The following is a 23840-nucleotide window of genomic DNA, read 5'->3' as shown; positions in this document are numbered from 1 at the left end:
ATGGGAAGTCCTTGCTTTCCCATGCCTGGGCAGCTGCCCACAGAGGGCCCGGCTGGCTCAAGAGGGACAGAACCTCTCTCTGGAGGTGAGCCTGGGCACCTGTTGCAGGTTTGTTCCTTCTCAGCCATCGAAGACTCCTTCTGCAGCTTCTGAAGTTCTCGCTGTAGTTCCTGGATGGTGTCTGCCTTCTGCTTGTCCAGGAGGAGGCCGTTCTGCAGTTTCCTCTGGGTGTCCTCCAGGTGACAGCCTGCCAGCACAGCCTCTTCTTTGCTCTGGGCTGCTTGCTGAGCTGCGGAAGTGGGAAGATGGCCATGTGAGAAGGGAGGGTGTATGAAGATCACACTCTTTTCAGCCTGGCTGAAGAGTTTCTCCTTTCATTTCGTGCTCTACTTCAATTCCCAGTCTGTCCTCATTTCTCTCCATTTCACGATCAGTCCTAAAGAGCCCTATTAAATTATCTGTCTTTGTCTACCCCTCAGCTGTGGACACCTTCTGGACTAAAATTAAACACATTGGTAGAAATTTCTCAGTAACTCATGTGCAACTCATTCTGTCACTGGGGACAAATCCTGACCCTCCTGGAGTTTAGAGGCTCCTGAGGGAGGGTTACCGGCCCACCGTCCTGGAGAACATTGTCATGTTAAACTCACACTGACTGGGTTCAGGAAGAGATCCACATGGGCCAGAGCGCTTGGAGATGGATGAGTGGAGAAACAGAAGCTGAGATGTAGAAAAAGAAGTGGGAGGAAGGGAATTCCAGGGGCGGGGATTGTTAGAGCAGATGCCTGGTGAGGAGAATGGGGAAGGTGTGTGGGAGGAGGGTAGAAGACATCAGTTTGACTGGAAAGGGAAGTGGGGAGGAATGGTGGGTGATAGAGTTGAATAAGTGGATGGATGAGCGGGGGCTTTGGAGGACTTTGGAAGCCTAAGAGAAATGCTTAGATGTGATTTAGCGGGTTCTTGAGCAGGAATCTGACATAAAAGAAAAACTGCTTCAGGAAAATTGGAACACATTAGAATAGAGAAAAACTTTCAGCAATATTCTTCTAGCCCATGCCATTGCTTCCACCGGGTATGAGGGGAAGGCAGTTACAAAGTTAGAGCTGGGGCTTGAAGTTTTGGAGTTACCTGTAGGGAAAGGGAGCTACACAGAGGAGGGAGCTCACTGAAGAATGAGTAAGAAGGGGAGAGTCTCTAGATGACTACAGTCAAAGCAGGAGGGAAAAGAGAACGATGGGGAGGTTTGTAGGAGAAGGATGGACCTGTGATATCTCCAAAGCTGAGAAACAAGATTTGAGGCATAAGTAGCCAATAGCATCAAGGAACACAGCATTAAAGGAGGGTAAAGAAGGAAGCTAAGCTTGGATCTTATCTTATAAATTGGTAAGTAATTCATGTAATATAAACTTAGCACCCCCCCTCCACTTTTTATGAGACAGAGTCTCACTCTATTGCCCAGTCTGGAGTGCACTGGCATAATCTCAGCTCACTGCAACCTTGACCTCTCAGGCTCAAGTGATCCTCCCACCTCAGCCTCCCAAGTAGCTGGAACTACAGGTGCCCACCACCATGCCTGGCTAATTTCTGTGTTTTGTAGAGACAAAGTTTTGCCACATTGCCCAGACTGATCTTGAACTCCTGGGCTCAAGTGATCTGCACACTTAGGCCTCCAAAAGTGCTGGGATTCTAGGCATGAGCCACCGTGCCTGGCAAATTTACCCTTTAAAAGTATACAATTCAGTGGTTTTTTTGGATACTCACAAAGTCATGCAACCATCATCAATATCTAATTCCAGAACATTTTCATCATCCCCAGAGAAACCCTGTACCTAAGGCAAGAAGTTATTGGTGACCTCTGAGAAAGCAGGCTCTGTGGAGGGACAAGGACATCATCCACAGTACAAGCTGCACAGAACAGAATGTATTTGGGGGCAAAAAGGAGAAAGGGAATAAAAAGCCAGGGAAGGGAGAAGCAAATTGTGTGATGAGGGCCTAGAGAAGATGGAGAGGAATGTGGTGCAAAGGACAGAGCCCTGCCTCCCTGTGGCCAGGAAGGCCCAGGGTCTTCAGGCAAGACTGCTGGGAGAATGGTGGGTGGGTGACTCCAGAGGGCAGGTGAGCTTGGGAGCGGGTGAAGGAATACAAGAGGGTGGTGGCCACTGCTGTGAGGTGTAGGATGAGGCCCTGAGAAGGTCTGCAGTGAGACACTGGAGGGGGCGAGGGAAGTGGCCTCTGGGAGAGAGAAGGTGGCTGCTCTAGGGCTGCTCTAGCCCCACAGAAAAGTGTGGTGGGGACAGCACCTGCGGGGGCCTCACCAGCCAGCCTCTGCTGCTGCTTGGCTTCTTCGAGACTGTTCTTCAGCTTCTGGACCTCAGCCTGTAGGGCCTCGCACTCCACCTCCTTGGACTTGTCCTGCTTAGCCTCCTTGACCGTCATTTCGAGTTCTGTGGCCATGCACTGCTGCTTCTCCAGCTCCTTCTCCTTTTCCAGGAAGCTGTTCTGAACCTGTGTCAGTTTCTTCTGCAGCTCATGCAGCATCTCATCTTTCTCTTGGAGGAACTGAAGAAAGCAAAATGCAAATGCTGGGAAAGCTCTGAGCGGCGGTGGATGAAGGCAATGAGAGGTTGTCTCAAGCCCTCATCCAAGCCACTGGCATCCCCTGTCTGGACAATGGGCGAACCTCCCTGCCTCCACTCCTGTTCCCCTCAGGCTATTCTCCACACCGTCGAGAGAGGGAGTCTTTATTCTTATTCTTATTGTTTTTGAGACATAGTCTCTCTCTGTCACCCAGGCTGGAGTGCAATGGCATGATCTTGGCTCACTGCAGCCTCCCGTGTTCAAGCCATTTTTCTGCCTCAGCGTCCCAAGTAGTTGGGATTAGAGGCATGCGCCACCACGCCTGGCTAATATTTGTGTTTTTAGTAGAGATGGGGTTTCACCATGTTGGCTAGGCTGGTCTCAAACTCCTGACCTCAAGTGATCCACCTGCCTCAGCCTCCCGAAGTGTTGGGATTACAGGTCTGAGCCACCATGCCTGGCCTCCCAAAGTTCTGAGATCAAGGCATGAGCCACTGCGCCCAGCTAGAGGCGGGGATCTTAAAAGTGCAAGTCAGATCTTTTGCCTCAGCTCAAAACCCTCCACCAGCTTCCATCTCTTAGAAAAAGGAGGGAGTCCTTACAATCACCCTATGGTCTGGTCCGAGGCTAACCTGTCTGACCTCACCCCTTGCCACCCCCACCCCTCTCTGCTTCTGCTGAGCTCCTGGAACACTCCAAGCAGACCCCACCTCAGGGCCTTTGCACTTGCTATTCCCTCTGCCTGGAATATTCTTCCGCCAGACCTCTGCCTGGGTGGCTCCCTTACTTCGTTCAAATCTCTGCCCCAATGTCACCTTATCAGAGAGGACTTCCCTGATCACTCTGTGTAAAACCGCCACCAAGCTGTCGGAGGGATTTATCAGTGTCTGACGTGGGTATACCAGTATTATATAGTAATTTTGTTTACTGGCTGTCTCCCCACACAGGAGTGCAAGCTCCATGAGAGGCGGCATGTTGCAGGTTTTATTATATTCTTAGTGTCTAGGACAGTGCTTGGCATATCTCAGGGCTCAAAAATATTTGTGGAGTGAATATACAAATGACTCAAAGCTGTTTACCCAGACTCTGTGCCTTGTCATCATCTCTCCAAATGCCTCTGTTTTGATGGGCATATCTCCTCTGTGCCTTGAAACAGGAGGTTTTCCTGACCAGCCAGTCTATCAAATGGATGATGATGATGGTGATTATTATTATCTGAGACAGAGTTCACTCTTGTTGCCCAGGCTGGAGTGCAGTGGTGCAATCTTGGCTCACTGTAGCCTCCCCTCCTGGCTTCACGTCATTCTCCTGCCTCAGCCTCCCAAGTAACTGGGATTACAGCTGTGCACCACCATGTCCAGCTAATTTTGTGGTTTTTTTGTTTGTTTGTTTGTTTGTTTTAGTAGAGACGGGCTGTTGGTCAGGCTGGTCTTGAACTCCTGACCTCAAGTGATCCACCCGCCTCGGCCTCCCAAAGTTCTGGGATTCCAAGTGTGGGTCACTGCACCTAGCCCTCAGCTGGATTATTTTTAATAGCTCTGACGGAAGTTCAGAGTCGGAATAGTACTGATTACAAAAGCTTGCATTGGTTTCACAACCTTTCTGTTCTTGGTTCCATTTCTAGGTTTTTCTAAGAACTTGATTTATGTTGGCAGTAACAGTTCTTTTAGGGCACAGCTCCATTAATATTTTCAAACTGCCTATTTACATATTCATAAACTATTTGTAATTTGTTTGTTTGTTTTGAGATAGGGTCTCATTCTAGGTCCAGGCTGGAGTGCATGGCATGATCACGACTCACTGCAGCCTCCACCTCCTGGGCTCAAGGGGCTCACATGATCCTGTGACTTGAGCCTCCCAAGTAACTGGGACTACAGGTGCACACCACCATGCCCAGATAATTTTTGTATTTTTTTGTAGAGACAGGGTTTCATCATGTTACTCAGGCTGGTCTCAAACTGGGCTCAAGGGATCTCCCCACCTCGGCCTCTTAAAGTGCTGGGATTACAGGCATGAGCTACCATGCCCAGCCAGATATTTGTAATTTTAAAAGTGAAATTCACTTGAAATTCTTAGTAAGGCTACCTATTATTTTATATCATTTCCTTCCACTATCAAGCATAAAAAGAGTATAAGGGAATGATGCAAGTAAGTGTGTCCCAAATGCTCTTGCTACCTTGCGGGGCTTGGGAAAAGTCAGTGCCTCTGTTTTGGTCCCTGCATGATCAGATTCATTTATTATGTATGATGAGAAATACCAAAGAAGTACTTAGAATTGCACCTGGGCCTGAAGAGCCACCATCTCATTGTGCTTATGTTGAGGCTCCCAAAGCAATCACGGTGGGTGAAGGCAGAACCGGTTCCTGCCAGGGCATGGCCTCACACCTGCCCCATTGGGAATCCAACCAGTGTTCCTCATTTTACCTTGTCTTTCTTCAAAGCAAGCTTTTGGGTCTCGGTGAACTCTAGCTGCAGCTCCTGCAACCGGCACTGCAGGATGGCGATGTCCTTATCCTTCCTCTCAATGTGGGCAGATGTCTCCTCCCGCAGTCGGTGCAGGTCCAGCTCCAGCTTCATCATGTCTACCATGGGGCGGGACAGAGTCTATGCTCAGGGGAGAGCTAGGCTTCCATCTGGCTCCCCTGCCATAGCCTGCCGCCCTGTTTACCCTTCATGATGTTTTTCTTCTGTTCCGACACGACCTCTAGTTCCATGCGCAGATCCTTCACCAGGTTCTGGTACTCCTCCACATGCAGGCACTGGCTGTCTTTCTGCTCCTGCAAGTGCTTCAGTATCTGGCAGACGGAAGAATAGGGCAGGATGAGGAGATGAGAGAGAATGGAGAATGCTTTCTAAAATGCCCAGCGGCCACACACAACAGTCGGTAGGGACAGAGTAGTAGAGTAACGGTTGCTGGGGGCCAGGGGATGGGTACGTGGAGTGACTGCTGGTACAGGGTTTCTTCTGGGGTGACACAAATGTTCTGGAATTAGGTAGTGGTGATGATTGCCCAATGTTGTGAATATACTAAAAACCAACGGTGAATTTGTCCACTGTATCTCAACTACTGTATCTCAATTACATTTTTTTTTTTTTTAAACAGAATAAAACAAAAGGATACTGCAGACTTCTCAGGCTCACACGGAATACACATAAAAGCAGCCATCCCTGTATTCCTTCCTCCCTGAGACAGACAGTTGTTTATGGAGAATCTACTGTGTGCCCGGCACTGTCCTGGGTGCTGGGCATGACTCTGTTAATGTTTTCAAAGCAAATAATGTGGAGCAAAAGACACAGACAAATCCTTGTCCCCGCAGAGCTGCCCTAGTGGGTGAGATGAAGAGCATAATAAGTAGTGACTTATAGAAAATGCTAACAGTTGATAAGTGCTATGGGGGAAACCGAAGAGTGAAGGGGAATGGAGGGGCATGGGTGGGCAAGGTGCATGTTGTAATTTTAAGTAGGACAATAGGCTGGCCTCCCTGCAAAGATGGCCTCTCAGCTGAGACTTGCTGGAGGTGAGCTTTCAGGCGGGGAGACTAGCCAGAGACAAGGCCTGTGGAGGGAACATGTAGGAGGCAAGCGCGCCTGGCACGGAGCAGGCGATGGGGAGAGCTGGAGGAGGGGTGAGGAGCTGGTGGTCACATCACGTGGGGCTTGGGGCCCTTCTGAAAGGCCTTTGGCTTCTACCCTGAAGGAGAGGGGATTGTCTTCCTCACCAAAAGAAGGCAGGAGCATGTGGCTGGGGAGGAGCAATTCGTTGCCTAGGCATCAGGGATATTGGGGAGAGGACCCAGGAGTGGGCACTGCAGGGACTCAAAGCCCCACACTGTGCCACACTGGCGGATGGGAGGATCCTGAGGCCTGCTGGAAAAAGCTGGCGTGGGTCTCTCGTTGCTAAGCATGAAGGCTTTGGAAAGGAAACACAGCACAATGGGGGAAGGTGTACTCTGCTTCTTGGGGAAGTTTGTATCATTAAAAAAATGGAGTCTTATGAGATTTTTGCTCTAGGTCAGGATGTGAATAACATGTAACTGATCTTTAAAATAAATATTGACAGATGTCCAAGGAAAAATTACAAAGTTCAATATTGATCCCTTGTTCAACCAACTTTCTGGGATTGGAAAGTCCTGGAAAGAGGAGAGTCTCCTCCTCCCCCACTAGAGAACCCCTTGGGGAGCTGACGTGTTGTTTATTCCCTCTGCCACCCCACTTCACCCCTATTTCGGCATCAGTCTTGGGGCATGCAGGCATGCCAGCACCTGCCCAGCGTGGCCTCCTGTGGCTGGCTTTGCCAGGTACCAAGTTCAGTCACAGTTGACTTAACAGGACCTGACCTAAGAGGACACCTGGCCATGTTTTAACTCCTGGTTCATCTTTTTTTTTTTTTGAGATGGAGTCTCATTCTGTGGCCCAGACTGGAGTGCAGTGGTGTGATCTCAGATCACTGCAACATTGACCTCCTGGGTTCAAGTGATTCTCCTGCCTTAGCCTCCCTAGTAGCTGGGACTACAGGCATGTGCCACCACACCTGGCTAATTTTTGTATTTTTAGTAGAGATGGGGTTTCACGAAGTTGGACAGGTGGGTCTCAAACTCCTGACCTCAAGTGATCTGCTCACCTTGGCGTCCCAAAGTTCTGGGGTTACTGGCATGAGCCACCACACCTGGCCAATCAATTCTTGCTATTTGTTTACATGGTTTAACTGCTTATTTATTATTAGAATCAACTTTCGATACTGCTTTGAATTTTGCAAACACAGAGTTCTCAAAGGGGGAATAAATTTGGATTAATAATCTTTCCTAAATTAGCTACTTTTCAACTCCAGCCAGACACTAGGAGGCTGGATGGTCCTTTTGAATCTAGCAAGGCAACAGAAGTATTCTCTTGTTTAGGTGTACTGTTAGAAGTGGGTTAAGAGACAGGTGCAATTCCAAAATTGAATGCAGCCTGTCTTTGGAGTTTGGCATACATTATACACAGTATCCTTGTGGCAGGGCCAACCAAGGTCACACAGATATAAAATAAAATATAAACTGTCATATAAAAATAAAAAATAAGTAGGAAAGCCCAGAATCAAACCCAGCTCAGCCCGATCCCGGTAGGCACAGATCAGCAAATTTCTCCCACCTTTTTGATGTCTTCACACTCTTCTGAGGAGCTAGGAGGGTATCTGTGGGTAGCTGTATAGGAAGCAAAGTCGGCTTGTAGTTTTATCAAAGCCTCTTCACGCTCCAGAACCTGCAAATAAGCTTAGATTTGTTATGCCGGATGATCAATGAAACATGCTTGTTACCATGATTATTATTTCAGAGTGTTCCTTTCTGTGGCATAAGTTTGTTGCAGAATTATACAATTCATCAGGCATTCCCTGTGGGGTAGGTAGGGAGAAGGAGTTAAGCTCCCCATCTAACATCAAGGTTTTCTAAGGCATATGTGATCTGTCTCAAATTCATCAATGCCCACACTTGCACTCTCTCCTAAACCTCTGTTTGGTCCATTTGATGAGGCAGAAGAAGGTTCTTCAGGGGCTGTGATGGAGAGATGTACCTAATCTATCGGAGGACAGGATACAAAGTTTGAGAATTAAAGAAGGAAGTTCCTTATGGAGTGGGTGACTGTGTGTGTAATTTCTTTTTTCAAAAATTAAAAAAACACGAAATTTTGGTTTTAATTTTATGCTTTTTTGATTTTGTTGAAAATAATTCAAATAAAACCCAAGCATGGAAAAGTGAAACCCCCTCTTCACTTATTCCCCCCTCTCTCACTTCCACTAAGGGAGAGGACAGTATTGAAAATTCTGTTTGTACTTACATATTAGTATTATCATTAGAGGTAAAACAAAAGTAGGACTGAACTATACATGGAATTCTGCAACTTATTCTTGGCAATAAGTCACAAAGCTCCTTCCGTGCAGCTCTTACAGATGTGCTTAGTTGTTTTTACTGGCTGCATATTATTCCACAATAGGGATATCTCTTTAATTATTTCTCTTAATCTCTTTAACCATTTCCCGACTGATGGGCATTTAGGTTGTTGTGTGAGAGATTTTAAGATTCTTTAGAATTTCAAACTACGTGGATGGGGAGAGGCATTACCATGAAGAATATGAACAAAGTGGGAAGGCAAGTATATATCAGACATTCGAGGATTCTTGGTGAAAAAGATTCATTTAGGTGACTCTTTTTCCCTCCTTTCTCTCCCCATGTCTTGATTGAGGGTCTCCCAGAGACATTTCTAGAAGAAGGCACTTACCAAAGTGTTACTGCAGGCCAGCTTATTTCGAAGTTCTTGAATGAGATCATCCTGTTCAGAGACCTTTTGCCAGACCTCAGACAGTCGTTTCAGGGTCTCCTGATGCTCCTGAATCATGCAAGGAGCAGTGTATATTCGTACCTTTGAATGATCACCCTTGTTCTCAGGCTCCTGAGAGATTTAAAAATAATGGGTTGGTTTTGTTTATAGTTTGTGAGTTACTTCAGAATTCCACGAGCACGGAAAATCTCTCGACCTATATTCTAAAGGTGTATGTTCATATATGGAAATCATGGTTTCTTTAACAAAAGAAAAAATATTAACTAGGGCATATACATGGTAAAAAGCCCAAATGGTTCACAAAAGAAGACGCTGAAAGATAAGTCTTCCTCCATCCTAACTATGACTCAGGTCCCCTTCTTGATGACAATCCATGTTACCAGCTTTTTGGATATCATTCAGGAATATTTTATGCATATTTGTATATGCATATACGTATACACATATAACTCTCACTTTTTTTCTTACACAAATGAGTCTTTCTTCTTTTTTTTTTTTGAGATGGAGTCTCACTTGTCACCCAGGCTGGAGCTCAGTGGCACTATCCTGGCTCACTGCAACCTCAGCCTTCCGGGTTCAAGCGATTCTCCTGCCTCAGCCTCCCAAGTAGTGGGAATTACAGGGATGCGCCACGACGCCAGGTTAATTTTTTTTGTATTTTTTAGTAGAGACGGGGTTTCGCCATGTTGGCCAGGCAGGTCTCAAACTGCTAACCTCAGGTGATTCACCCGCCTCAGTCTCCCAAAGTGCTGGGATTACAGGCCTGAGCTACCACACCCGGCCGACAAATGAGTCTTCTATACAGTATTTAAACATTGTGTTTTCACTTCACAATTAATTTAAGATAGTTTTCATATTGTTACTTATTGATCTACCTTACTCCTCCTTTAAAATTAATTTCAAATTACACAGGTAATTATATTTATATTGTCTCTCTAAAACATTGTAACACTACAGGCAGATCTGAATTTTTCTTCGACCATCACTTCTAATTTCATTATCTCTTTACTTTCCAGAGGTGACAGTCTGTGCATATTCTAGAACTTTACACTATATTTACATAATATAAATGAATCTCTACAATATAAGTTATGTTGGCTTTTAAAACATAAAAAATATGTTTTTTTACTCAGCAAGATGTGTTAGAGATTTATCAATGCTAGTACATGTGCTTCTATCTTGTTCTTTTAAATTGCTTTTAAATGTGTGAATCTGGTTTCCTACTGATGAGAAGATAGGTTGTTTCCACATTGTTTTTTCTGAAACAAAGCTGAAATGAATACTTTTGCACATAAATCTTTGAGTATTTATTCTGGTAATTGTGTACATTAAATTCATAGAAGTAGGACTCCCAGATCATGTTTAAAATTGGATCTTGTACTATTGTGCTTCAAAGAAATTAACACTTAACACTGTCATCAACATGAGTATGGCTATTTTCCTTGAACCACGTTTGTTTGTTTTTTTTAAAATGTCTTTCCCTAGATCGTTTGAAATCATGCATGAAGGTTACTGCCCTCTTATTGGTTCGCATTTATAAGGGGGTAAATTGATATACATGGTGAAAAAAAAAAAATTCTAGTTTGGATGGTAGATCCTTTCCCCATTAAACTTGTCTCCCTAACCGGGGTTTTTCAGGCAAAGTTAGGAATACTTCTTGTTCACTGAGCATGAAAGCCCCCCGTGAGCAAGCTGCAGAAAGGCCAGGCAGAAATCTAAAACTGACTGTAAATAATGTTCATATAGGTAATACAGAGTCTATAAGGGCAAATGACTGGAAAACATAACAGAAAAGCTAATAAGGAATAAGATATCTACAGCTCCCAATATCTTCTTAATACTATGAGATGAAAAATGGAAATTAATTTAGAAGGAATAGGAGAAATATTCTCTGATGTGAAGAAAAATGTAGATCTTCAGACTAAAAGGGTTAGTGAAGTGTTGAGTGGCTTAACCCCCTGAGCCTAAAAACCTCCAGTGTTCAAAGAGATAAGACAGGTAATCTACGAAAAATGAGAAACACATTGACATCTAACAATGCATCTCTAATACTGGGTGGTACAAGGAAATGCAGCAGTATCTTCGAAGACTTAAGGGAAGATGCTTTTGAAAGTTTGTATATACAGCCAAACTAGCATTCAAGGATGATGACAAAATAAACCTTGCTCAGACATGGAAATATTGAGAAATTGTGCCACCCACAATTGTTTCTGAAAGAATTAAGAAGGAATTATTTACAGCACAAGGAAAACTGCAAGAATGTAGAAGAGGTGAAGGGACTGCTGAGCACAGTAATGAGAAACAGTTGGGTTTATTTCTAATACTAAAGAAATAGATATTTCCTATGTTATATAAACAGTTCCAGAGATTTAAAAGGAGGTAAAAAGCTTTCCAGCTCATTATATTAGGATGGCATAATCCAGACACCAATATGTGAGGAAAGCACAAACATTTAAGCCATCAAACTAATCTCATTTCTGAAAATGGATGAAAAAAAAACTTTTAATAAATTTAGTAAAGTTCATTAAAATTAATAAATATGTTATGATAAAGTAGAGTTTATTCCAGGAACATAAAGATTGTTACTATATATAATAATCTATTCATGTAATCTGCTTCCTTGAAGGATAGATGCTAATAAAAATATCTGATAAAATTCATCCTTTATTCCTCATAACAATTCTTGATAAGCTAAATATAGAGAGTCATATTTGCAATTTGAGAAAGGAGATTGAAAAGAAGCCAAAAACAGGCATTATACTTAATAGTGAAATACAAGAATTACTTCCTTTAAATTGAGGAGCAAGGCAAAGAGGCTACACAATTCCACATTGCTCTAGAGGTGCTGGTCAATATGATAAGGTGGAAAACAAGTTGTGTAAATTTTGAAAAGGAAAGCAATTTAGGAAAATCCAAGACAGTCAAGTGAAAATCTGGTAAGAGAGCTCAGTAAGGTAGCAGGATAAGAGAGAAGTTTTCCTATATATCAGTAATAATACAATTAGGCCAGGCATGGTGGCTCACACCTGTAATCCCAGTACCTTGGGAGGCTGAGGTGGGCAGATCACTTGAGGTCAGGAGTTCAAGACCCGCCTGGCCAACACGGTGAAACTCTGTCTCTGCAAAAATAACAAAAATTACCTGTCCATGGTGGCATGTACCTGTAGTCCCAGCTAGTCAGAAGGCTGAGGCAGAAGAATTGCTTGAACTCAGGAGGCGGAGGTTGCAGTGAGCAGAGACTGCCTCACTGCACTCAAGACTGGGTGACAGAGTGAGACTCCATCTCAGAAACAAAAAAAATTGGCTGGGCCTGGTGGCTTATGCCTGTAATCCCAGCACTTTGGGAGGCCAAGGTAGGCGGATCACCTGAGGTCAGGAGTTCGAGGCCAGCCTGACCAACATGGAGAAACACCCGTCTCTACTAAAAACACAAAATTAGCTGGGCCTGGTGGCACATGCGTGTAATCCCAGCTACTTGGGAGTCTGAGGCAGGAGAATTGCTTGAACGTGGGAGGCAGAGGTTGCAGTGAGCTGAGATTGTCCCATTGGACTCCAGCCTGGGCAACGAGTGAAACTCCATCTCAAAAAAAAAAAAAAAAAAAAAAAAAAAATTAATAAAATTAAATGTATAAAAGATCCCATTTATAAAACCAATAACAACTGAAATATGTCTAGGAATAAACATAGCAAGAAATATGTGAGATCTACAGAGAAAAGTACAAAATCTTACTGAAGCATACACAAGAAAACTTGCATAAAAGTAGAAATATGTTATATTCCATAGGGCATGCTAATTTCCCCCAAATTCATACATAATTTGAAAGTCAGTCAACATGAATCTAAATTTCATTAAGAGAAGAAATAAACAAATGGCCAAGAAAAAATGAAAAGTGTAGAAAAGTGAAGGGGGATCTATTAAAACAAGCTACCAGTTAAAGTCACTAAAAAACTCTGACACTGGCACAGGAACTGGCAGAAAGATGAAAAGAATATATAATCCAGAGAAGGTCCTGTGTACAGAAGAATCGGTTTGTGAGCTGGTACCTGAACCAGTGTGGAAGGCCTGGGATGTTCAATAAATGGTTTTGGGACCACTGGATATCCATTTAAACAATAAAATTAGAGCCTTATGTCATTATACATATAAAATACATATTCCAGATGGACTAAAGATAAAAACATAAAAACGCAAAATTATAAAAGTGCTAAAGAAAATACACAATAAACTTTTATAATCCTGAAGGCAGTGAAGGCCTTTCTAAGCAAGACATAAAACCTAGAATTTATAAAGGACTGACAGATTCAACTCCATAAAAATTAAAATATTCTGATTACATAAAGGTAAAGGGATCGATGCAACAAGAAGAGCTAACTATCCTAAATATATATGCACCCAAGAGAGAAGCACCCAGATTCATAAAGCAAGTTCTTAGAGACCTACAAAGAGAGACTTAGACTCCCATACAATAATACTGGGAGACTTTAATACCCCCACTGTCAATATCAGACAGATCAATGAGACAGAAAATTAACAAGGATACCCAGGACTTGAACTCAACTCTGCACCAAGTGGACCTAATAGACATCTACAGAACTCTCCACCCCAAATCAAATCTTCTCAGCACCACATCGCACTTATTCTAAAATTGACCACATAATTGGAAGTAAAACACTCCTCAGCAAATGTAAAAGAACAGAAATCACAAGAAACTGTCTCTTAGACCACAGTGCAATCAAATTAGAACTCAGGATTAAGAAACTCACTCAAAACCGCACAACTACATGGAAACTGAACAACTTGCTCCTGTATGACTACTGGGTAAGTAACGAAATGAAGGCAGAAATAAAGATGTTCTTTAAAACCAATGAGAACAAAAACACAACATACCAGAATCTCTGGGACACATTTAAAGCAGTGTGTAGAGGGAAATTTATAGCACTAAATCCCACAAGAGAAAGCAAGAAAGATCTAAAATCGACGCCCTAACATCACAATTAAAAGAACTAAAGAAGTAAGAGCAAACAAATTCAAAAGTTAGCAGAAGACAAGAAATAACTAAGATCAGAGCAGAACCGAAGGAGGTAAGAGACACAAAAAAACCCTTCAAAAAAATCAGTGAATCCAGGAGCTGGATTTTTGAAAAGATCAACAAAATACATAGACCGCTAGCCAGACTAATAAAGAAGAAAAGAGAGAAGAATTAAATAGATGCAATAAAAAATGATAAAGGGGATATCACCACCAATCCCACAGAAATATAAACTACCATCAGAGAATACTATAAACACCTCTATACAAATAAACTAGAAAATCTAGAAGAAATGGATAAATTCCTGGACGCATACACCCTCCCAAGACTAAATCAGGAAGAAGTTGAATCTCTGAATAGACCAATAACAGGTTCTAAAATTGAGGCAATAATTAATAGCCTGCCAACAAAAATAAGTTCAGGACCAGATGGATTCACAGCTGAATTCTACCAGAGGTACAAAGAGGAGCTGGTACCATTCCTTCTGAAACTATTCTATCAATAATAAATGAGGGAATCCTCCCTAACTCATTTTATGAGGCCAGCATCATCCTCATACCAAAACCTGGCAGAGACAACAAAAAAACAGAATTTTAGACCAATATCCCAGATGAACATCGATGAGAAAATCCTCAATGAAATACTGGCAAACCGAATCCAGTAGCACATCAAAAAGCTTATCCACCATGATCAAGTCAGCTTCATCCCTGGGATGCAACGGTGGTTCAACACACGCAAATCAATAAATGTAATCCATCACATAAACAGAACCAACAACAAAAACCACATGATTACCTCAATAGATGCAGAAAAGGCCTTCGACAAAATTTAACAGCCCTTCAAGCTAAACACTCTCAATAAACTAGGTATTGATGGAACATATCTCAAAATAATAAGAGCTATTTATGACAAACCCACAGCCAATATCATACTGAATGGGCAAAAACTGGAAGCATTCCCTTTGAAATTCGGCACAAGACAAGGATGCCCTCTCTCACCACTCTTATTCAATATAGTATTGGAAGTTCTGGCCAGGGCAATCAGGCAAGAGAAAGAAATAAAGGATATTCAATTAGGAAAAGAGGAAGTCAAATTGTCTCTGTTTGCAGATGACATGGTGGTATATTTAGAAAACCTCAATGTCTTAGCCCAAAATCTCCTTAAGCTGATAAGCAACTTCAGCAAAATCTCAGGATACAAAATCAATGTGCAAAAATCACAAGCATTCCTATACACCAATAACAGACAAACAGAGAGTCAAATAATGAGTGAACTCCCACTCACAATTGCTACAAAGAGAATAAAATACCTAGGAATCCAACTTACAAGGAATGTGAAGGACCTCTTCAAGGAGAACTACAAACCACTGTTAAGGAAATAAAAGAGGACACAAACAAATGGAAGAACATTCCATGCTCATGGATAGGAAGAATCAATATCGTGAAAATGGCCATACTGCCCAAAGAAATTTATAGATTCAATGCTATCCCCATCAAGCTACCACTGAGTTTATTCACAGAATTGGAAAAAACTACTTTAAATTTTATATGGAACCAAAAAAGAGCCTGCATACCAAAGACAATCCTAAGCAAAAAGAACAAAGCTGGAGGCATCATGGTACCAGACTTCAAACTATACTACAAAGCTACAGCAACCAAAACAGCATGGTACTGGTACCAAAATAGATATATAGACCAATGGAACAGAACAGAGGCCTCAGAAATAACACCACACATATACAATCCTCTAATCTTTGACAAACCTGACAAAAACAAGCAATGGGGAAAGGATTCCCTATTTAATAAAGGATACTGGGAAAACTGGCTAGCCATACGCAGAGAGCTGAAACTGGATCCCTTCCTTACACCTTATACAAAAATTAACTCTCTCAGGAAGAATTAAAGACTTAAATGTAAGACCTAAAACCATATAAACCCTAGAAGAAATCCTAGGCAATACCATTCAGGACGTAGGCATGGGTAAAGACTTCATGACCAAAACACCAAAAGCAATGGCAAGTAAAGCCAAAATAGACAAATGGGATCTAATTAAACTAAAGTGCTTCTGCACAGCAAAAGAAACTATCAGCGGAGTGTACAGGCAACCTACAGATTGGGAGAAAATGTTTGCAAGCTATCCATCTGACAAAGGGCTAATATCCAGAATCTACAAAGAACTTAAGCAGATTTACAAGAAAAAAACAACCCCATCAAAAAATGGGCAAAGGATATGAACAGAGACTTCTCAAAAGAAGACATTTATACAGCCAACAAACTTAGGAAAAAGAGCTCATTATCACCGGTCATTAGAGAAATGCAAATCAAAACCACCATGAGATACCATCTCATGCCAGTTAGAATGGTGATCATTAAAAAGTCAGGAAACAACAGATGCTGGAGAGGATGTGGAGAAATAGGAATGCTTTTACACTGTTGGTGGGAGTGTAAATTAGTTCAACCATTGTGGAAGACAGTGTGGTGATTCCTCAAGGAACTAGAACTAGAAATACCATTTGACCCAGCAATCCCATTACTGGGTATATATCCAAAGGATTATAAATAATTCTACTATAAAGACACATGCACACATATGTTTATTGCCACACTGTTCACAATAGCAAAGTCTTGGAACCAACTCAAATGCCCATCAATGTAGACTGGATAAAGAAAATGTGGCTCATATACACCATGGAATACTATGCAGCCATAAAAAAGGATGAGTTCATGTCCTTTGCAGGGACACGGATGAAACTGGAAACCATCATTCTCAGCAAAGTATCACAAGAGGAGAAAACCAAACACTGCATGTTCTCACTCATAAGTGGGAGTTGAACAATGAGAACACATGGATACAGGGCGGGGAACATCACACACCAGGGCCTGTCGGTGGGTGGGGGGCTGGAGGAGGGATAGCATTAGGAGAAATACCTAATGTAAACGACAAGTTGATGGTGCAGCAAGCCAGCCTGGCACATGTTTACCTGTGTAACAAACCTGCACGTTGTACACATGTACCCCAGAACTTAAATTATAATAATAATAAAAATTAAAATCTTCTGTATGGTGAAAAATACCACTAATAAAGTAAAATGAAAAGTTACAGACTGGGAGAAAGTATTTGCCACATATGTAATGAAGCATTATTACCTGTAATATATTAAGAAGTTCCTACAAACCAATGCAAAAAAAGACTAACAACCCAGTAAAAAATGAGTTAACAAGTAATTCATGAAACAGAAATCCATATGACCAATACGCTTATGAATAGTGCTCAATACTTCGTAAGTGCGGTGGAGACTGTGATGGGCTTTCCAGATCCCCTTTGGCAATGAAGGACTTATTGCCCTTTATGGGGATTGTGTAGGCTGAAGAAAACTGCTTTGCCCAAGGCCACGCATCTCTCCCTGGGGGGCCCACATCCCATAACTGTTGATGACATGGAGGCTTAAAGGCCAGCTCCCTTCCCTTCAATTTAGCAAGGCTCTGAGGTTCATCTAGCTCTGTGGGGTTGGCTGAGGCCTTTGTTGAGACTGCATCACAGCTCAACTTCTTTCTTTGCCCAACCTTGCTTTCCTCTCCTTCCTTTCACTGGTGTTAATACCAAGAGCTCTCCCTAAAAATGTCCTGCACACTACTCTGTCTTCGAGTTGGCTTCCTGGGTAACCCAAACTGCAACTATTAGAACTAAGGAAATGAAAATTGTAACCAGTTAGTGTTTTCCCCATACCCATCAGCGTTTAGCACAACTTTAAAAGAATGAAAACACACAGTGTGGATGGGAGTGGGGAAATACACTCTCTTAATTATTGTTGGTAAAAGTGTAAACTGGTAGAACCTTTTTGGTATACAATTTAGAAGTATCTTTAAACAATAAAACTAAGCATATCCTTTGACCCAGCAATCACACTTCAAGAATTATCCAAAAGAAATAAGGAAGTTAATTACAGCCTGTTTGTAAAGAGAGGAAAAAACAAGTCAATAAGTAGTACATCCCTACTACAGAATACAAGGTAGTAAGTAAAATAAATTGTTAAGATGTGCATTTTAGGCTGGGTGCAGTGGCTCATGCCTGTAATCCTAGCACTTTGGCAGGCTGAGGCGGGTGGATCACATGAGGTCAGGAGTTTGAGACCAGCCTGGCTAACATGGCAAAACCCTGTCTCTACTAAAAATACAAAAATTAGCTGTGCATGGTGGCATGTGACTGTAGTCCCAGATACTCTGGAGGCTGAGTCAGGAGAATCACTTGAACCTGGGAGATGGAGGCCTCAGTGAGCCGAGACTGCACCACTGTCTTAAAAAAAAAAAAAAAATGCATTTTGAAAGTAAGTTTTAAAACCACTTTGATAACCACTTAGGTAAAAATAACCTCCCGCCCATTTATATATGTAACTGTATATAGCACAAGCCCCAAGAGGATTCTCAACATATGATTCAAGTAATTACCTAAGAAGAGGAGGAGAATGATGGGGAAGAGGTTGAAGGCAGACTTTCATATCTAATCTCTGTACTTCTGTCTAGAAAGCCTATAATAATTGTATTACTTGTGTAATTAAAAACAGCAGTTAAAAGAAAAAAGAAACAAACCAGGTGTTTTGACTCTTCTTTCCCATGTTTCATAGCTTTTTCCTCCTATTTGATCCTGAAGTTGTGGTTTGCATGAGTCCTGTGGCCTAGCAGAGCCCCCTGCTGGACCCCCATGAGAACTAACAAAAGATTGGACATTGCTAGGGAGAGCTGTTGGTATTAACACCTGTGAAAGAAAGAGGAAGGAAGCAGGGTTGGGCAGAGGGTGATGAGCTGTGATGCAATCTCAACAAAGGCTCAGCCAACCCCACAGGAACATCGGGGCTGGAGCTTATTTGGTAATTCTCTTTTGGCGTTATTTGAAGTGGTGGCTCTTTATATTAATTAAAGAGCCTCAAAATTGTGAAGAAGTGATCTTATAGCATATGTGAAAGCTGGAGGTTCAAAACCTGAGGGCTACAAAATCAAGGGCAGGAAATGACATTTGGGTTAAGGTTTGGGTTTCCAGTGGAGGAGGCTGGGACTGTCTGAGGGGACCACCTGGGAGCACGTCCACTTGCCTGGATTGAATGGCCTGGCTTAAGTCCTACCTGACCCATGATCCCGCCGAGCTCCCCCTGCAACATCTTCACTTGGTATTCTAGTAACTCGATGTTGCTCAGGGAAGACTGGTATTTATCCCTGTAGAGGCTTAAGCTCCTCTCTAGGGAGGCGATCTTGTCCCCGGCCAAGGCGAGTTGCTCCTGTGCCAAATGGAGCTTCTCCCCTGTGTTCTCGTTGTGATTTCCCATTTCCTCCTCATAGAGAATCACCTGTAGGTGTAGGAATAAATCCACATTGAGCCCATGGAAGCATGTAATGAGGAAAGGATGCAGTTGTAAGACTCCCTGCAGAGAAGTCTTGTATCTAAACCAGAAGACCAGATGAACAGAAGAGAGGCTGCACAGATCTAAAAGCTACAGTATGTAATGTCAAGATATTAATGATTGGAAATAAAAAAAGATGGCCTAGTTAGAGGTAAGCTCCTTCAAGGCAGGGACCATATCCATTTCCTATTCTGCCCAGCATGTGGTAGGAACTCAGTAAATACTTGCTAGTTGACTAAGAGGAAATAATTTTTATAGCTCTGTTTTTTTAAGGGCTTGAAATGCTGGTAGTTTTTCCTTTCCAGGCATTCTCTAGAAGTTGAACTTAGAAAATGTAGACTTTCTCCCGCACACAGGGCGATGTCCACAAAGTTCCCAAGAGATAGGTGGGGAATGTGACCCAAAGTTCCTCTGGGATTTGCACAATCCTTATTTAGATTTATTTTCTTCCTTATCAAGTAATTAGTCAACCAACAGACAGATATTTATTGAAAGCTCATGAGCATTGTGTTAAGGGCAGAAGGGATATATACATATTAGACATATGCTCACCCCTCAAAGAGTTTAAAACTTTCACAATCTTGGGGAGATAAGAGTTAAAATGAATAAACAGCTGTAGGTAGTTGAGTGTGCTAAATCATATGACTTGAATCTGATGTGTTGAAGGAGTTAACAGCAGAAGAGTCATCAAGGATGACTTTATATTAGTTTAAATAATCCAATGCAGAATGCTGATAGAACATGTTCCATTAGTTGAAGCTCATTATACTTGCTGCCTGTCATTTGAGATTCTTCTCAGGAAAGGATAACTTTGTGTGAGGTATCTACTATGTAAGGAGAAGAAGAGAGGAATATTTTATATCCAAATATTCGTAACCGAAGCTATCAGTGGCCAGCCCATATCCCCTGGGCACTTGCTATTTCTTTGCAAGCTAACCCCATTCCCACTGCAAGCATATTCAACTCTGCCTGAGGGCTTCTCTGATACCGGGAGCCCATTCAACCAGAGAGGGAAGACAGGGTAGGTCAGAAGCGCTGGGGAGTTAACACCCTCAGGAGCAGCCCTCAACCAGTGACTGGGGTGTGTTGGTGGGTTCACTCTGAGGCATGTCCTACACTATCTGCCAGAGTTCCCCAGAGGGACCAAGCAAGCAGTCTGTTCAATACCAATGTTCTTTATGGGCTTCCGGTCCTTCTTTGACTCACTTGCTCGTGTGCTTGCAGGAATCACCTCCGAAATTAGTTACTTGTGTTTATAGCCTTGTTTTAGGGTCTGCTGTTGAGTGAACCCAACCTTAGACAGAAGTTTGATGAGGCTGTGCAACAAGACATTGGGGGAACTTGGCAGAATGTCTAAAATCATTTTCTCAGTGCTTTCTCGGTTTGGGATCTTTGACAGTGACTGTTGTTTGCTGAGTCCCATATCTGTTCTCCCGCTCTTCCTTAGTAATTGAGCCTTGACTCTACTGGGGGCAGCAACGCACCTCCTAAAACACCACATTTCCTAGGCTTCCTAGAAAGTAGCTGTTGCCATGTGACTAATTCTGGCCAGTGATATTTAAGTGAAGGTGTTGTGGCTTCCGGAAAGTGTCCTTAAAAGGAGGGGAGTGTGCCTTTCCTTTCCACCTTTGTCACCTGGTCCCCTGCCCATTTATCTGGATTATTTGGAACAAGGATGTGGCCGAGTATGGTGGCTCACGCCTGTAATCCCAGCACTTTGGGAGACCAAGATGGGTGGATCACCCGAGGTCAAGAGTTCAAGACCAGCCTGGCCAACATGGTGAAACCCCATCTTTACTGAAAATACAAAAATTAGCCCAGCGTGGTGGCACATGCCTGTAATCCCAGCTACTCAGGAGGCTGAGGCAGGAGAGTCACTTGAACTCGGGAGGCAGAGGTTGCAGTGAGCCGAGATTGGGCCAATGCACCTCAGCCTGGGCGACAGAGTGAGACTTCGTCTCAAAAAAAAAAAAAAAAAAGGATGTGACAGTTGGAGCTCCATGAGGCACCTCAGGTGACTTAGAGAATGGAAGCCCTGAGCTGATGATGGTGGAACCCAAGGATAGACCCTTAGACCTGATGACACATACAGCTGCCATAACAGCAACAGACCACCTGTCTCTGACCTTTTTAAATATGACACAGAAGTAAACTAGCTTATTCATTTTCTGTTATATGCTGCTAAATAGAATCCTAACTCATTCAGGGTCGCTTGATCCAGGCTGAACCCTTTTGTTTAAGTTGTACTGAACCAGTAAGTTTTGACACAGCCTTGCACTGTCTTTTTAAAACTACGTGTGTGTGCACAGGCTTAGTCACAGATTATATTTGTAGGGTTAGAATAACCTTTCTCTGTTCCTCCCACTCTCAATTCTTTTCAGTAAAATTTCACTAGGTGACAATATTCCCTTTTAAAAAAGTTTATGGTCTTTAAGGTTGCTCCTAAAGTCTTTAAAGTTAGTCCTTAAGCAAGAGCACCATCCAAAACACTCTTTGAAATTTTTTTTCTTCTCTGTCCTTCAAATAGAACCTAACTCCTTGAAATTTTATCTTTAAATCTAAAGAAAGAAAATGCCAGGGGAAACCCCAGGATGGAAGAGTATGTCTGTCTCATCACTTAGAACCCATGGTTTACTGCAGCTAGTGCTATCACTGCTCAAGTGGTTTTAGTGCTGCAGCTTTGGGTCCTTGGAATTTACCTGGGATTCTGCAGGGATGCTACTCTTTGGCTTAGAAAATACCACCCTGGACCATGAATGGGAATTAATGCCCTGAATATACTTAAGTGAAGTCTATATGATCTAAAACTCCAGTCTGAAAAAATTATCTGGTACTCTCAATGATTGACTCCCAGTCAACGCCAACGTCTGGTTATCTTATCTAGTGTGCAGGTGCCAGGAATTTATATATTATCAAGACCTTATTTTTCTAAAAATAGTGGATTTAATGGACCTTATACCTCTTTTATAACCCTCAGAGGCCTACAGTCTTTTGCATTTAAATTGCAATGGTAATAGAATGGAGAAGATGAGCTTACACACACACACACACACACACACACACGCCTGCACACACATTCCACATATTCCACATGCATGAATACTGGAGATCTCACCCAGTTACACCATTCAGTTTAGTTTCCTTCTGCTCAGCTTCAAAAAGATCAAGAATTAAAGGGGAAAGTTTATAAAACCTGCTTGAGATGTTGCAAAGCTCTCCTAAGTCCAACATCTGCTTTCTAGTGGGCTTAGTCTGATTTCTGCAGGTAGCTAAGAATGTGGGGGTATTTCCATGGTTAATCTTTCTATACCTCATCTTCTTTCAGTTTGCAGTGATGGTGCAGAAGAACCAGGTCAGAAGTCTGCTTTTCTAGGATGGACTGATACTGGCGGAGAGAACAGTAAGAAGTCTGCAACTCCTCTGTGCGAAACTCCAGTTCTTGTTGAAGGGCCAGCAATTTTTTCTTCAGTTGCTGGAGTTGCCTCAGATGACACTGTTTACTGGACCCAAATTCCATCTGTGACTCCTCGAATGCTAATGCCTGTGCTTGCTTCTTGTTCTACAATAGAGACAGGATATACAGAAAAGGCTTTAGGTCATCACTCAGGATGTATATTCATTCCAGGATTGTTTTCATTTGTTCAGTCATTCACATCCATCTATTCATCTTTTTATCTCTTCATCTACAGATAACTTATTAAACATTTCACTCTATTCACAAGGAAATGTATCACTTAGTATTCCCACTCAGTAAGATGAATTCAATAGAAGAAAAAAAAATGGTTCTTATCCACCAAAATCTTATTATTTAGGTCAGAAGAAAAAAAATATACACATAAAGGACCTAGAGAGATATGTGTAATAATATGCTCAGGTGTTGCCTTCCCATATAAAGATAACACTAGTGACTTGGAAGGAAATGGATTTCTGGCCATGGTTCTTGGACTAAACTTGGTATTAAAAACACCTGGGTAAAGGAGCATTGCAAAGAGTCAATGGTGAGTTCTTGGGGATTTTGAAATGCTGAAAAATGAGAGCCAGAGATATTGTTCAGGTACATCTGGGCACTGACTCTGTCTCCTTCTCCTGAAGGAAGATGTGACCTTGTAGATGCTGACTCTGTGTGTCTGTGTGTGTGTGTGATCTCTTCTTGCTAATCCACAATCTACCTGAAATGCTGCTAGTCTTATCCTACATTTTCATTCATTCATTCTTCATTCATTCATTCACTCAACAGACACAGGCTAAGCACCTAGGTTGTACCAGGTATTCTGCTGGTAGGACACATCCCTGTGTTGCTGATGCTTCTATATTTCCTATACTTTCCAGCATCCCTTATGACAATGATATGTGAGGAAAAGGTGGATAAAGAGGGTAGCCTGTGGGCAGTCCTTAGCATCTAACCCTGCTTATTCTCCTCCTACTCATTCTTTAAGATCCTGTTTAAATCCTGCTCTCCTTCCTGTTTTTTCCCTGCAAAGTTGTCTTTGCACCAGTACCACAGACTTTGCTGGCATGTCCTTAAT

At 42.5% G+C, this 23840-nt stretch overlaps 1 protein-coding gene across 2 annotated transcripts in view; it reads right to left on the bottom strand.

The window, feature by feature from the left end:
• PMFBP1 (polyamine modulated factor 1 binding protein 1) overlaps nucleotides 1-23840 on the bottom strand; it is an 83068-nt gene that overhangs the window by 12968 nt on the left and 46260 nt on the right. For both annotated transcript variants that reach the window (XM_073015534.1, XM_073015533.1), the window contains exons 7-14: nucleotides 22625-22873; nucleotides 19039-19260; nucleotides 8833-9003; nucleotides 7708-7818; nucleotides 5246-5372; nucleotides 5002-5159; nucleotides 2316-2559; nucleotides 100-289 (exon numbers count right to left, since the gene is read on the bottom strand). In XM_073015534.1, the coding sequence (XP_072871635.1) occupies nucleotides 100-289; nucleotides 2316-2559; nucleotides 5002-5159; nucleotides 5246-5372; nucleotides 7708-7818; nucleotides 8833-9003; nucleotides 19039-19260; nucleotides 22625-22873 (1472 nt within the window). The remainder of the gene's footprint in view (nucleotides 1-99; nucleotides 290-2315; nucleotides 2560-5001; nucleotides 5160-5245; nucleotides 5373-7707; nucleotides 7819-8832; nucleotides 9004-19038; nucleotides 19261-22624; nucleotides 22874-23840) is intronic.

This window comes from Chlorocebus sabaeus, chromosome 5 (assembly GCF_047675955.1).
Source record: "Chlorocebus sabaeus isolate Y175 chromosome 5, mChlSab1.0.hap1, whole genome shotgun sequence".
Classification (NCBI taxonomy): domain Eukaryota; kingdom Metazoa; phylum Chordata; class Mammalia; order Primates; family Cercopithecidae; genus Chlorocebus; species Chlorocebus sabaeus.
This window is presented reverse-complemented; position numbering and strand designations above follow the sequence as displayed.